This window comes from Cydia pomonella, chromosome 21, assembly GCF_033807575.1.
Source record: "Cydia pomonella isolate Wapato2018A chromosome 21, ilCydPomo1, whole genome shotgun sequence".
In the NCBI taxonomy this organism is placed as follows: Eukaryota; Metazoa; Arthropoda; class Insecta; order Lepidoptera; family Tortricidae; genus Cydia; species Cydia pomonella.
Window position 1 is genome coordinate 5,482,692 of NC_084723.1, and position 13,783 is coordinate 5,496,474.

Genomic DNA, 13,783 nt, shown 5'->3' on the forward strand with positions numbered 1-13,783 from the left:
TACTAGTTTCATTCATCAAATCATCATTCAACCTAATCACTAACCTCTTTGCCCGTCAGTGACGCCCCATAACAGTGACACAAAGACGTGCCCCATGAGCAAAGTCTCTAGATATGGGATTACGGAACGTTTATTAAAACATTCGCGAACACGAATATTTGCTTGTCTCGAAGTTGTGCCGAGTCTTGAAATAAGGGAAGATGTAGTCGAGTGGTTCAGGCATGCTACTTTCAACGCGAATCGAACTCAGTATGGCACCAAAGTATCTAGAAATTTATATCATCATTTGATATTTGCCTCTATATTTTCTGTGAAATTACGATCATATTATAATTGGCAAGAACATCGTAAAGATAACGACTCCCAAAACTATTTACCGACGCTTGATAAGATGGTAGAGCCAAACCAGATAAGTTGGCAGCGATTTTGATAACCCAGACGGTGCACGGGATATTTTAAATGTCAAACGTCTATGAAATTATAACGTTTACTTGACACTTGCACCGTCTGGGCTATCAAATCGCTGCGCAACTTATCTTCAGCCTAACAGAGTTGGGAATTATTCGAATATCTTATTTGTAATGGGATCATTCATTATTAATTGAATATTTCTTTTATGGAGTAGGTAAATTATTCGCGAATAATTTATTTGCCATAATATCGAATAAGTATAATCACTCCATGAATTTATTCGACAATTCGGCGAATGATTTTATATTATTAATATATAATTTCGTTAATCGTCATTCGAATAAATAGCATCAGCGCGCAGCGATGGATTTCTTTAACGATGAACCCTTCAAAAAAAAATCGAACGCGCTCGAGTAGGTCAAGGTTGCGAATTTTTTTGCTACTTTGTGACCTTTGTCACTCACTTACGGATCGCTAAAATCGTCACGATTGTTGAAATGGGCACTATTTAACAAGTAACCAATCCATCATATATTAATCTGACGCGCTCGAGTATTTCAAGATGGCGATTTTTCTTTACTATTCTGACGGGCTATCGGACTCCCGCCTCGGTTTTAAGGACTCATACTTGGTGGAGGTACTCAACAGGATTAGGGCTGCCATCTCGAATTTCGCCAAACCCGGACAAAGATTCAAAAAAACCCGAATATTTGGCGTAAATCGCATTTTTTCCCCGGACGAGTCCGAAAATAATATTTTTAAAAAACAAGACCTTTAATTTTACATGTAGTTTTAATGTGCTTCCTTACATGAAAAGTGTCCAACTTCTTGACAACAACCCCCCCCCCCCCCCCCCCGAACGGCCTCCAAACTAGGACAAATTCGGGAAAACCCGGACGGACGGCAGCCCTACCCCCTATCTTAATCCGACGCGCTCGAGTCACTTCAAAAATCCCCTCTTGGGCTCCCCAACCATTCAGGATGCACTGATGTGATGTTGATGGAATAAAATAACAATGAACTTCTATACTCTTTTATTTCCATTCAAAAAACAACAGTATCCTAATTCACTTGCAGTATTTGAACTCCAAATTTGCATCGGCGATGGCAACAAGCGAATGGAATGTAACCACGGTTACGTACAGGGGTCTACCGAGAACTCTCGACTTTCCAAACCTATCTCCAGCTCTGTCCCCCCAATAAAGAGCGATAGAGACGGTGATAGATAAGACTTCGACTTTTCAAAGTTCGCGGTGATAGCCCAGGCTCGATATCGTTGTATATTTACATACAAACATTCACAAAATGCTATAAGATTTGAAGCCAGAAATATATCACAAAAGTGCATTGTAACATTTGATTTCGATTAAATATATTTCATTAAATATTTTTTTTCCACTATTTGTGCACATAATTTATATTTAATTATTTGTCGTTAAAACTCCAACGAAGGATAAATAAAGAAGTCTATTCAAAATATATTTAGTATATTGCAAGTACTATCATGTCTACTTCGGAATATGTACAAGACGGCATATATAGCATTATAGCTATCTTACCACAGACAACTTTGAACAGCAACACGATATAGTTTTTCGATCGTAAGTAATACACATTACATAAACTATTAACAACTTACTAGTAAACAATATATCTTACAAGATAACGTGACGCGTCATTTCAACTTGTTCTTAACAAAACGGACATCTAGCGTTATCTCAGTTAAAATAATTTATAGTAATTATTGTATGCATTTCTAAACATACCGTAAAATGGGATAACTTTGAAAATTCAAATCTTCAAATTTGCAGCACCTCTGGTAGTAAATACACCTTTATAGGCCGAAAAATTTAGAATTTTCAAAATCACCTCATTTTACGACAGTAAAAAGGTCAACCGTCCGAAAAAACGCCTCATAGCTGTCAAAGTGACGTTTAGCGCTCCCACGCTTATAATGACCATGGACAAGTTGACAAGTTCAAAATGGCGGGTCACTTGGGCGGCGTGCCTAGTGGCGCGAGTCACGCGGGTAGAACTCGGCGAGGGTGGAGGCGGGGATGCGCTTCAGCATCTCCTTGGGGAAGATGCGGAGCAGCTGCCAGCCGATGTCGAGCGACTCGAATACTGTGCGGTTCTCGTAGTTACCCTGCGGGAAGTCAAAGTTCGTAAGTGATTTCGTCTATGGTATATCTTCTGGATAATACAACATGAACAAGAATAGGATCTTTTTTTATTTTCTAAACCTCGAACTTGATCACGTGGAAGGTAAAACCAAAAATATTGCAGCCCCATAAATGATTCCATTCCTTATACCATTTCATAAATTCATTAATTGAAAGAGTCTCGCTAAAATATCTCCTCTATCTTGTATTCTTAGGCAGGTCTTATGCCTAGTTACATATTCATCATAGTCGGCAATGAGATAAAGTCTAATAATAACGATAAGTGCAAAAAGTAAAGTATATAGGACTTTGTTTTCTTAAACATGTAACAGACGGGCATGCTGGACTGCGACCTTGGTCCGGTCCGAGCTCCGAGGCCGGTTCGATCGTGTGTAAGGTGATCGGCCGTACGTTCGTTAAGGACGCAGCTATAAGTAAGAGCGAGAAAGAGATATGCTGACCGGACCAAGGTCGCGGCATGGCACGCCCGTCTGTTATAGCTTTAAATTAAAGATACTCGAAGACTACTATGACAGTGACATTTGGCGTTCACATGTTTTTCATGCACCATAGACAAATTGACAGCAAGTTACCTGGGTGATGAAGTTCTTCTCGAACTTGGTGAGGAACTCCAGGTAGAGCAGGTCGTCGGGCGTCAGCGCCTCCTCGCCCACCACGGCCTTCATGGCCTGCACGTCCTTGCCGATGGCGTAGCACGCGTACTGCGGGGAAAATAAACGAATTAGCATTTTGGTATTGCTACATTGCGCTTGAAGATTGGCAGACAGTAAGCCGCATTGAACGCGGCCCAAAATTAAGCATTGGAATCTCCTAAAATGATCCAGATATGATCTTTATCTGTAACTATTCAGTGACCGTCTAAGAAAAGAATGTCGCAATTTTAGGGCTATAAAATGACAAATAAAAGATGGTAATAAATGAATGAATTGTAGTATGCCACTTTTGTGAGCCCTGACAGTTTCATGATTATCCACGACGTCATGTTGTCCTCTCTCTTCTCCAAATCCGAATACAGGTCACTCGTGTCTAAAAACCTTGAAATCAATGAAACCTTTATCCCTATTTGGGGTAGGCCTTCATTATCCTTAACACCCAGGTGGCACGGTTCCACGTTAGGTTCTTGTCAATATTTCGTTCTTTAAGGTCTTTTTGGACCGTCGTCAACCAAGTGCCCCGTCGCTTCAAGAAGTGTGTAAGAAGGTAATTATCATAAAACTGTATCAACGATTATTATTAATTTATTATTATTACACAGCAGAAGTCTGGAATCGTCTCGTTGAAATATTTAACCACAGATTTAAGATTAACTAGATACCGCCAGTACAAGACTTGTGCGAGTTTTTAACTAGTACAGTTCACTACTTCTCGCTCAGTGGTGCTCATGACATCCCAAGTGTTAGACGTTTATTGCCACGCAACAAAATGCCTCATTGTAGCATAATTAACTGTGCGAATACGATGAGAGTGAAAGGTGACATTTCTTTTCATAAGTAAATAATTTTGGTATTAAATAATCGACCGGTTTGGCCTAGTGGGTAGTGACCCTGCCTACAAAGCTGATGGTCCCGGGTTCAAATCCTGGTAAGGGCATTTATTCGTGTGATGAGCATGGATATTTGTTCCTGAGTCATGGGTGTTTTCTATGTATTTAAGTATTTATAAATATTTATATATTATATATATCGTTGTCTTAGTACCCTCAACACAAGCCTTATTGAGCTTACTGTGGACTTAGTCAATTTGTGTAATAATGTCCTATAATATTTATTTATTTATAATCGCCTTATTTATTTAAAATCATTTATTTTCAATTTGTAATGATGTTGTGTCGTTTCTACTAAGATAATCAAAAGATAGTGTCTTTACGAAGTAATTACGTCATCCATTACGGCTTATATTTGATGCATCAATGCATCACTAAAGGCATTTTATTTGTAGGTCGCATTGGACAGCAAACAAACGATACGTTCGTACATCGTTTAGTTGCATGGTAGGAGGGATTTTCTCATATTCTGTCGATTTTAAGCCACTAGTGTTGTACACTGCGATGTTTCATTCAGTATCGCTGTGCAATTCGATGTATAATCGATTTTTCTGACGGTTTCGTGTTACGAAGATCTTTATGAAGTTTAAGCTTAAGTATAAAGTGAGAGATTATATAATATTGTTATTCTTTATATTGTAGTATATTTCTCAAATCTGGAGCACTGACTGTACTGGAACCGCTTAATTTTTTTTATCCATTAACTCGATTTATATTCGATACAAGAATCGATATAAAATCAATCATAAATACGTTGATTTATTATTACGTTTTAAAATCGGATCACCGTGGCGATAGCGTCGCACATCACAAAATCGCTTGCGTGACGTCATAGTAGGCATCAAAAAATGGACACGCTCGGTCCCCATACTATTGAGCATGTTTGCGGCGTCTAGGTGGTCTGTGTATTTAACCCTTGGCCCTAAATGTTGAATATGTTGATATGACTATATATAATCTTCAACATACCAGCTGATGACGCCTCCTTCAGCTTGTTGTTGTTGGTTGTTGGAGCTGACAGTTGTTGTTCTCCACCTACAATGTACAGTATGAACATACCAGCTGGTTGGACACGTCGGAGTGGTCGCGGCGGGTCATGCCCTCGCCGATGGCGGACTTCATCAGACGGGAGAGGGACGGCAGCACGTTCACTGGCGGGTAGATCTGCCTGTTGTGGAGCTGGCGGTCGACGTAGATCTGTAACATTATGTTAGGATTTATTGTATGCAGGGCTGGATTTCCGCCTAGCCCCACAATGGCCGGGCCTAGGGGCCCAAGCAATGGCTTTGAGATGGAGAAGGGGGGCCCCCTAAGTTCTAAGTGTTATATAGTTCGTGTCATACACGATGACGCGTAGATTTGTCAAATTTTATCTTTAATAAAAGGCATGTGCCTTCGTGAATGACACGATCTATACGAAGTGCCTAGGAGCCTTAGGTGTCTAAATCCGGGCTTGATTGCATGCATTGCTCTTTGAAACTGATAAGGGTCAAAAACTTATTTGGTATGAGTTACGGTTATGTGACTTTCCTGTGGACATCGTAAAATGATTACGGCAGAAGATTTTTATAATTTAAACTTCAAGTCCGGTTTAAAGGTTGTTTAAAAAGCCAGGTAAAATGTCAAATAGCCAGTAAAATGTTTTATTACATTGAAAACAAAACAGCTTCTAAAACCATTACAACTTCTATATTCTGGCTAGATTTCAAGTGAAATTCTTGCCAATTTTTCGCAATAAAACTGCAAGACTGCATATCCCAATATTAAGCATTTCCCTAACTGTATTGTATCCAAGCTGGGTGAAAAGTGCTGCAATATTTACAATGTGTGGAATGTAAGTCAGAAAGTAGGCAAAACATGATGACATGGTTTCTGGAGGCCTCACCTGTCCCTCGGTAATGTACCCGGTCAAGTCGGGGATGGGATGCGTGATGTCGTCGTTGGGCATGGTGAGGATGGGGATCTGCGTGATGGAGCCGTTGCGGCCCTCCACGCGCCCGGCGCGCTCGTAGATCGTGGCCAAGTCGGTGTACATGTACCCTGCGACACACGACGATATAAAGATGATCCACTTTTTATATATGTCGGGAATCGTGGGCGTATCATACTAGCGACAGCACATCAGAATCTTCAATAGTGGATGATGACGGCTTTCAATGAAATACGATGTTCACAGTCTTTATTAGGCTAATAGATTGATTACAAATCATAGCACACGTTACACTTCTTATCTTAACACATTCACTGCCATACAAAAAACGGCGCACTACCCCAGAAACCGGTGGTCTATAGCTGCGTACAAAACATCCCGCCCAGCGGGTTGTCCGGCATCTGAACAAAGTTCACGAGCGCCCACCAGGTGGGTTCCCGGCAGTGAATGTGTTAAGCAAGCCAATGGGTTAGAACCAGGAACCGCCACAGACGTCATGTTCTCTCGTTTTCGTCTGCAGAATGATTGACAGCATAACATCAATTGTTCTCGTTTTCAATTGTTTTAACAGCGCACTCTATGACGCCTTGGCGGAACTGCGTCAAACGCCACTCGGGTATAACGTAACACCCTAGCTTGCTCTATTTGTCAAATATGGCGTGATGAACAGCCTCTTAAAGGCAATAGATGGCACACTCTGTCGTTCTCCGACATATATATATTTTATAGAATAGAATATAATTATTTTATTCGTAAACACAAACTAGACAAATTACATAATCGAACAAAAACATAGAAAGTATAAAGTGTCACAAAATGGCCTCATCTCAGCATGTTGCTGGTTTCCAATTTCAATTTTGGATTTGAAAATTTTTTTTTCCTTTGCATCCTAATATCGAACGGTTTCCAATTATGGAACTGATTTTCGATAAAGGGCTCCAATTGCGGAACTAGTGCTTGTAAAATCCGACATGTGCTTGATTTTTTAAAACTGAAATTACACCCTGAAAACTATACCTACATATTATAAGGTTTTCATTTCTCAAATTTGGACATATCACGTACGTACGTAGCGTATTTACAAGCGCAATGAGGATTTGTAGTTCTAGAATTAAGATTCCCTTCTGAACCTTACAAGAAATTCTAATAACGTGTGAGACGGGAAGCTTCGAAAGAAACAAAATTCAAAATTTTAATATAGTAGTTTAAAAAATGTAAAAATAGATGAATAAATTTATTTAAAGATACGATAGATTTTTGATAGAGAAAAAGTCAAAAGTCACTGCGATTCCGTACCGTTACTGTTTTTTAAGCAGCAGTGTGGTCGGACCTTTAAGGTGGACTATGTATAATATGGACGTTTCCTGTATTTAAAATAAATAATTTCACACCATGCACGAAATAAAGCACCAGATAATTATTAGATAAAACATAGATAACACTTATTTTTTGACACAATTTCTATAATATCAATCACATATTAATAAAAAAAGGCGGTGAGTTCACTGTAGAAATTTCCTTATAAATTCCATATTAGCAGATCGTTTTGACAGTTCGAAAAAAGAAAGTGATTTGACGAGTAGTAAAGTAGAGTACCCTACTGTATGCGGAGTGTACGGTACCTGGGAAACCACGTCGGCCGGGCACCTCCTCTCGGGCCGCCGACACCTCACGCAGCGCCTCGGCGTACGAGGACATGTCGGTCAAGATGACCAGCACGTGTTTCTGTTGGCAATCATTTATGCATTATTTACAAATATATGCCGTTTTGAAACACAAGATTTTATCTGGATGTCAATAAGGCGTTACTGCAATTAAGGATATAACTAGATATTTCCTTCATCGACAAACGACAATCTTTTTAAATATTATATGGGTAGGTACTTGCGATTTGTTTGATGAGATTGAACAGGATCGTCGTTGCATTGTCGCCGATAAAAGCCGACTTAAATTACCCACTTGAATGAAACCGAATACCTTCAACTAGTCTTGTACTACCAAAAACTAAATGGAAAAAAAATACAGACATGAAACGAAACTTATTATAGCATTATCATCGACGAAAGCAGAGTACATGGGAGAAAAGCTCTGTTTTATCTCAAAGGTCTGAATAGGATCGAAGTTATAATCTGGCCAAAACCGAAAAGAACCATTGAAAACCTGTGAAAATCCTAAATAAGTCTTCGTCCAGGATTATTAACAGATTGACAAATAACATGACATGAAACAAAATTTATTATAGCCTTATCAACAACAGAAGCAGAGTACATGACAGAAAAGCTGTATTCAACTGCAAGTCTTCTGATTACGATAAAGTATAAAACCTAGCCAAGACCGTCATTGTAGAGTTCCTTGTGGCCTATAACCGAGATTTGATTAGCTTATCTCACATTGGTAGGCCAAGAACTTGGCGGCAGTCAGCTCTAGACGCAGAGTAATGGGAAACGTGTGGGATGGTGGATCGTTGGCCAAGTTCAACAACTGGCATATGTTCTCCTCGAAGTCTCACTTGAAGAAGCGGGCGGTCGTCATGTCCATGCTATGACACCTTTAAGGTCCATCCTCTGCATTGTATGATACGGTAGTCTCTGGACCACTTAAATCCTAAATACTTGCTTACCTTACTAGACTAATTGATCACTAACAAGATGATGTATACGGCCCGTTCTAATAATAACAAGTAGATAAAGGACATCGACATCAAACAAAATGTATTGTCTGTTACTTAGACGGAAGCAGAGTACATGGTAGAAAAACACTATTTTATTTCAAAGGTCTGAATAAGGCAGAATCCAAGGTATACGCTCATCAAGACTGAAAAGAACCGTTGAAAACCTGTGGAAATCTTTGAGAAGTCTAACCAGTTTTTATTAACTAACCTCACACTGGTAGGCCAAGAACTCAGCAGCAGTCAGCGCCAGACGCGGAGTAATAATTCTCTCGATGGTGGGATCGTTGGCCAAGTTCAAGAACAGGCACACGTTCTCCATGGAGCCGTTCTCCTCGAAGTCCTGCTTGAAGAAACGGGCGGTCTCCATGTTCACACCCATGGCGGCGAACACGATGGCGAAGTTGTCTTCGTGCTCATCGATCACGGATTTGCCGGTTTGCTGGTGGACGAAATAAATAGTTAGTATAATCCAAAACATAACAAATGTTAAAACTAACGCTTTTACTCTTGAAAAAGTTATGAGATCTCATAGTACCTGGCCTTTAATTTTGTAAGACCTAGTTTTACACCTACCCTACCCTACATCTTACTTTAGCAGTATGGCTCGGTCATATTTTACTACCTGTCATATACTAAATGGTACTTAAGACTAAACAACCAAATATTATACTAATTAATAGAAACTGATTGGTTTTTAAAAGTCCAGTCTGATGAATTAAGAGTCCATTCTAAGCTAAACTTATATTTCTGGTGATATTTCCACATTTAGTAATTGCAAAAGTTAGCTTGATTCAACTCTATGTGTTTTCCCTCATTGTTTCCCAAAGATTTAATAAATCAATAAATGCCAATATGATCATACCTTGACCAGACCGGCCTGTCTACAGATCTGGGCGGCGATTTCGTTGTGGGGCAGACCGGCGGCAGAGAAGATGGGGATCTTCTGTCCACGGGCGATGGAGTTCATCACGTCAATGGCGGAGATACCTGCACCAAATATAAGCATTATACTACTGTCCACAAAATAATTTATAGTCAGTAATCAATTGGAGTGAATTTTAGATTATAGAGAAATATCAAAATAGGATGACCATTGAATTTCAGATTATTACAGTTCTTAATTTGACCAGATCTCTCTCCAAGTACCATAATTGCAACTTAACAAGGAAGTTTTTGAGGATGCAAGTCATAACACAATAATATACAGTAATTGTTTGTATAGAATAGTAATTGAAAATAAATAGAAAAGTACCTAGTTATGTATATTTGAACGTACCAGTCTGGATCATCTCCTCAGGGTAGATACGGGACCAGGGGTTGATGGGCTGGCCCTGGATGTCCAAGAAGTCCTCGGCCAGGATCGGGGGGCCCTTGTCGATAGGCTTTCCAGAGCCGTTGAACACGCGACCTGTATTACAAAATGAAAACATTGAAATAATATCAATAAATTACTTTTACGGTTTAGTTCACATATTTTTAAAGTGATATGTAGTTTTAGATGTGAAAATTAGTCTTTCAAGTCATCACTTATTGCTGATAGAGGTCTCAGCAATCAAGGCTGTAATCCAAATATTTCCTAACATTCCTCGAGCTTAGGCTATTATGAGGCAGTGAAAATAGCACATGTCAAGTCCAATAGCCCAATATTTGTTGACTAAGTGGGGAAATACGAGCCCTCATAAAAGCTCGTCACTTATCTTAATGTTTATCCACTATACTTTGTTTTTTTTTTTTAGCATTAGAAACAACTTCACAGAAGTAAACTTGTGGTTCCAAATTGGGCACTCTTTGTGGTAAAATTTTGAAGTAAATTATATTAACAGAAATCTGTGGCGTTTTTATTAATGCCAAAAAGGCAAGTATAAAGAATGTACTTGTTAATTTGCTTGCCAAGCTTTACGCGAAGTTTGGCGCGAATACACAACGACCCTGACTTTCATTCTTCAAATTTCCTTATTATTCATGCTTACCCAACATATCCTCGGAGACAGGTGTGCGCAGAATGTCGCCGGTGAACTCGCAGAGAGTGTTCTTGGCGTCGATGCCCGAGGTGCCCTCGAACACCTGGACGACGGCCTTGGAGCCGCTGACCTCCAGCACCTGGACAGCAATGAAATTTGAAGCTTAGCAACAGTTAAAGTAGCAGTATAAGAAACTGAACAGAATCTTAAGAGCTTCAAAGATAAGCATCAGTTACAAAGTCGGCGTTTTGTAGAATTAGCTCAAATTTTAGACAAATCAATTCTCGAGACTTATAAACTGGTGTGTCCCGTGTTCCTTGGAATTCAGTACCACCTAGACTTTTTAGACCCAGTAAATATCACCATGGCAACAACGAAAGTAAGATAGCCAAACTCATTCAATTCAAGCAAAAAAACTGTCACTTGAATAAAGAAGATGAAAAGAGTTAATAAAAGTTTAAAATAATTTGTTTAATCATAATAATAATAATGTTTCGTTCTCAAGCAAAAGGTACCACATTGTCGCTTGCCATAAGGACGCTCTGACAGGTTATTTGTATAAAGATATGAGCAAATTTCGTCCTTATGGTAAGCAACAATGTGGTACCTCTTGCTTGAGAACATCAGATTTTTTTATAGCATTCATTTGAAAAAGTAATAAAGAAGAAGTAGTACTGTCATGTAACAGATAAAATGACATAATAATGAACATGATAATTACCTGACCAGATCGGAGGGTTCCATCGGCAAGTCTCAACTGCACAATCTCTGAGAACTTGGGGAACTTCACCTCGTCGAGGATGACCAGGGGACCATTGACACCCGACACCGTCTTGTAAGCTGCATTAAAACACTTGTGTTCAGGCTTGTGCACCAGGAAACTAGGGCCATGATTAGCAGTAGAATAAATTAGGATACTTTGGAATGGTATTTTAAGTTTAACTCTAAATATGTGCAATATGCTTTTTAAACCCTTTTTGTGCACTGAATAATTTTTCCTAAAAACCAAACCCTGAAATCTTGCTTGAAAACTTCAGCTTTATATCATATTTCCACTCTTTTCAGTTTAGAAAGTTTACCTTATTACCAGCAACCATTGCATGATACATATGGGCCCAATTTGAGGTAATTTAATATTAAAGTCTACAATTGAAAATCACAATCACATGACTAGTAAAACCTACACTTTCAAGATAAAAAACAGTACCAGAAATATTACATTTTGTAGCATTATATAAAAGAATCATAGAAATGTTAAGGTTTATAATATTCCTCAATCAGCTGATGTCAAAAACATTATATAAATCCTATTGGAACACAGAGTGTGAGATAAAATAAAATAAATAGTTGATCATTAATATAATAATAGATTAAACACATTCAGTCTAAAATGTGAAACATCTTAGATACATTCTTTTTTTTCAGAACTTAGCCCATTGGCTATGTAGTCATATGATCAACACTGACAATTAGACATGCTATTCAAAATTAAAACTTAGCACCTTAAACATAAAGTTCTCTTTTAAACCTAAGAATTCATCAACCAATTATGGATTAATCCATGGTTTTACTTATGATGCGACATGAACAACATATTTTCAACATGAAATTTTAGAGGTACAGCTAATCATGTTAACTGAATATACATGATCGAAGATCTATCCGAATTACAAAGATAAGGCTTCAAGGTTGACAACTCCCTAAAAAGAAGCCATTACGGAACTTCGGGAACGTAAATACACATTAAATAAGGAAAAATCTGGGATTTGAGACTTTGAGTGTCTTTTCTGATATAACAAATAACAAAATACCACAGGAAGCTAGGTGTAGCAAAATCGATAATTGACGTTACCAAGTGAATGACGTTCAAAGACGTCCACGAACCAAATTTCTGGATAAATAAGCTAATAACTTTTACTCACTCAGACGGGGTTGGGATATGAAGTCCCTGGACACTGCCAAAACATGCTCCTTAGTCGCCTGAGCCTTATTCATTTTGAGTACACAGGCAACCAGCTCAATAAAACACTAAACTGCGCTGTCCTGTCCGCCTGAAAACTGACGAATGGATGTCTTGTCTATGTTCCTTCACGTGCCGTCACGTGACCTCATCACAAGATGACGTTACTCTATGACAATCAATAAAACTGAAATTAATTTGCAATAGATTATGATACCCAATATTGATTAATGGTAACAATAAAACTTTCATTTTCACTTAAATATAATGCTAAGATCAATTAAATTTCTTTCAAAATATATTTTATGATATTATTCTGAATGCAGCTCTATTTTTTCTGTATATTGGTGTAAATGTCATATTTTATTGGAATTTTTAGGTTGGTACACATGTTTGGTTAAAGATGAACTACACCGGTAGATTCGACACAAAGACAAGAATAGGTCTGCAATAAATGCAATCCGTATCTACTTTAGATGAAGTTGGTGTTATTAGGTTTGTTTTTTTTCATTGTTAATATTTTATGTAGGTACTTTTTTCCTTTAAAGACTTGTGATTTTTTTCATTCAGTGTTGGAAAGTATTCCTTACCCTCAACAAAGTTGTATTTATATTTATTTATGAAATTAGGTGGATATAATCCAGTACAGGTTTTCTCGCTTTTTAGGAATATACTATTAATTAATTTAATAATAAAAAGAAGGCGTCACAATATGAACTTTTTTTTTATACTACGTCGGTGGCAAACAAGAAATTTCGTCAACGGCAACGGCAACGCGCATGTAACTCCAGAGGAGTTACATGCGCGTTTCCGACTCTAGCATCGAAAAATGGAACATCGAAAAATGGAAAATCGTTATCTTCCTCTCTATCGCTCTTGTACATTCGAGGTAACAATTAACTAAAAAGCATAAAAGTTTGTTTTAAAAGTTAAAAAGTCCAAAGAGGTTGTGATTATGGCGACTCCATCACATATTTGACAAATAAAAAAATGTGCAGTCAGTCAGTAGAGTATTTTAATATCTAGGTCTTAGTTCTAATTTTTCAGCTGCATTATGCATTCTGCGAATTGGAACAGCGTGAGAAGAATGCGGAAGACTAGGTATCACCAACTTTTTCATTCAC

At 38.3% G+C, this 13,783-nt stretch overlaps 1 protein-coding gene across 1 annotated transcript; it reads right to left on the minus strand.

The window, feature by feature from the left end:
* Nucleotides 1-1,428: 1,428 nt before the first annotated feature.
* On the minus strand, nucleotides 1,429-12,776 carry LOC133529611 (V-type proton ATPase subunit B). Its single transcript, XM_061867362.1, has 11 exons — nucleotides 12,622-12,776; nucleotides 11,421-11,539; nucleotides 10,709-10,838; nucleotides 10,015-10,146; nucleotides 9,601-9,725; nucleotides 8,947-9,177; nucleotides 7,690-7,792; nucleotides 6,023-6,177; nucleotides 5,197-5,334; nucleotides 3,167-3,295; nucleotides 1,429-2,557 (listed from the first exon to the last, which is right to left on the minus strand). Exons 1-11 carry the CDS (start codon nucleotides 12,692-12,694, stop codon nucleotides 2,420-2,422), a joined length of 1,473 nt encoding a protein of 490 aa, XP_061723346.1. The 5' UTR covers nucleotides 12,695-12,776; the 3' UTR covers nucleotides 1,429-2,419.
* Between the last annotated feature and the right edge of the window lie 1,007 nt (nucleotides 12,777-13,783).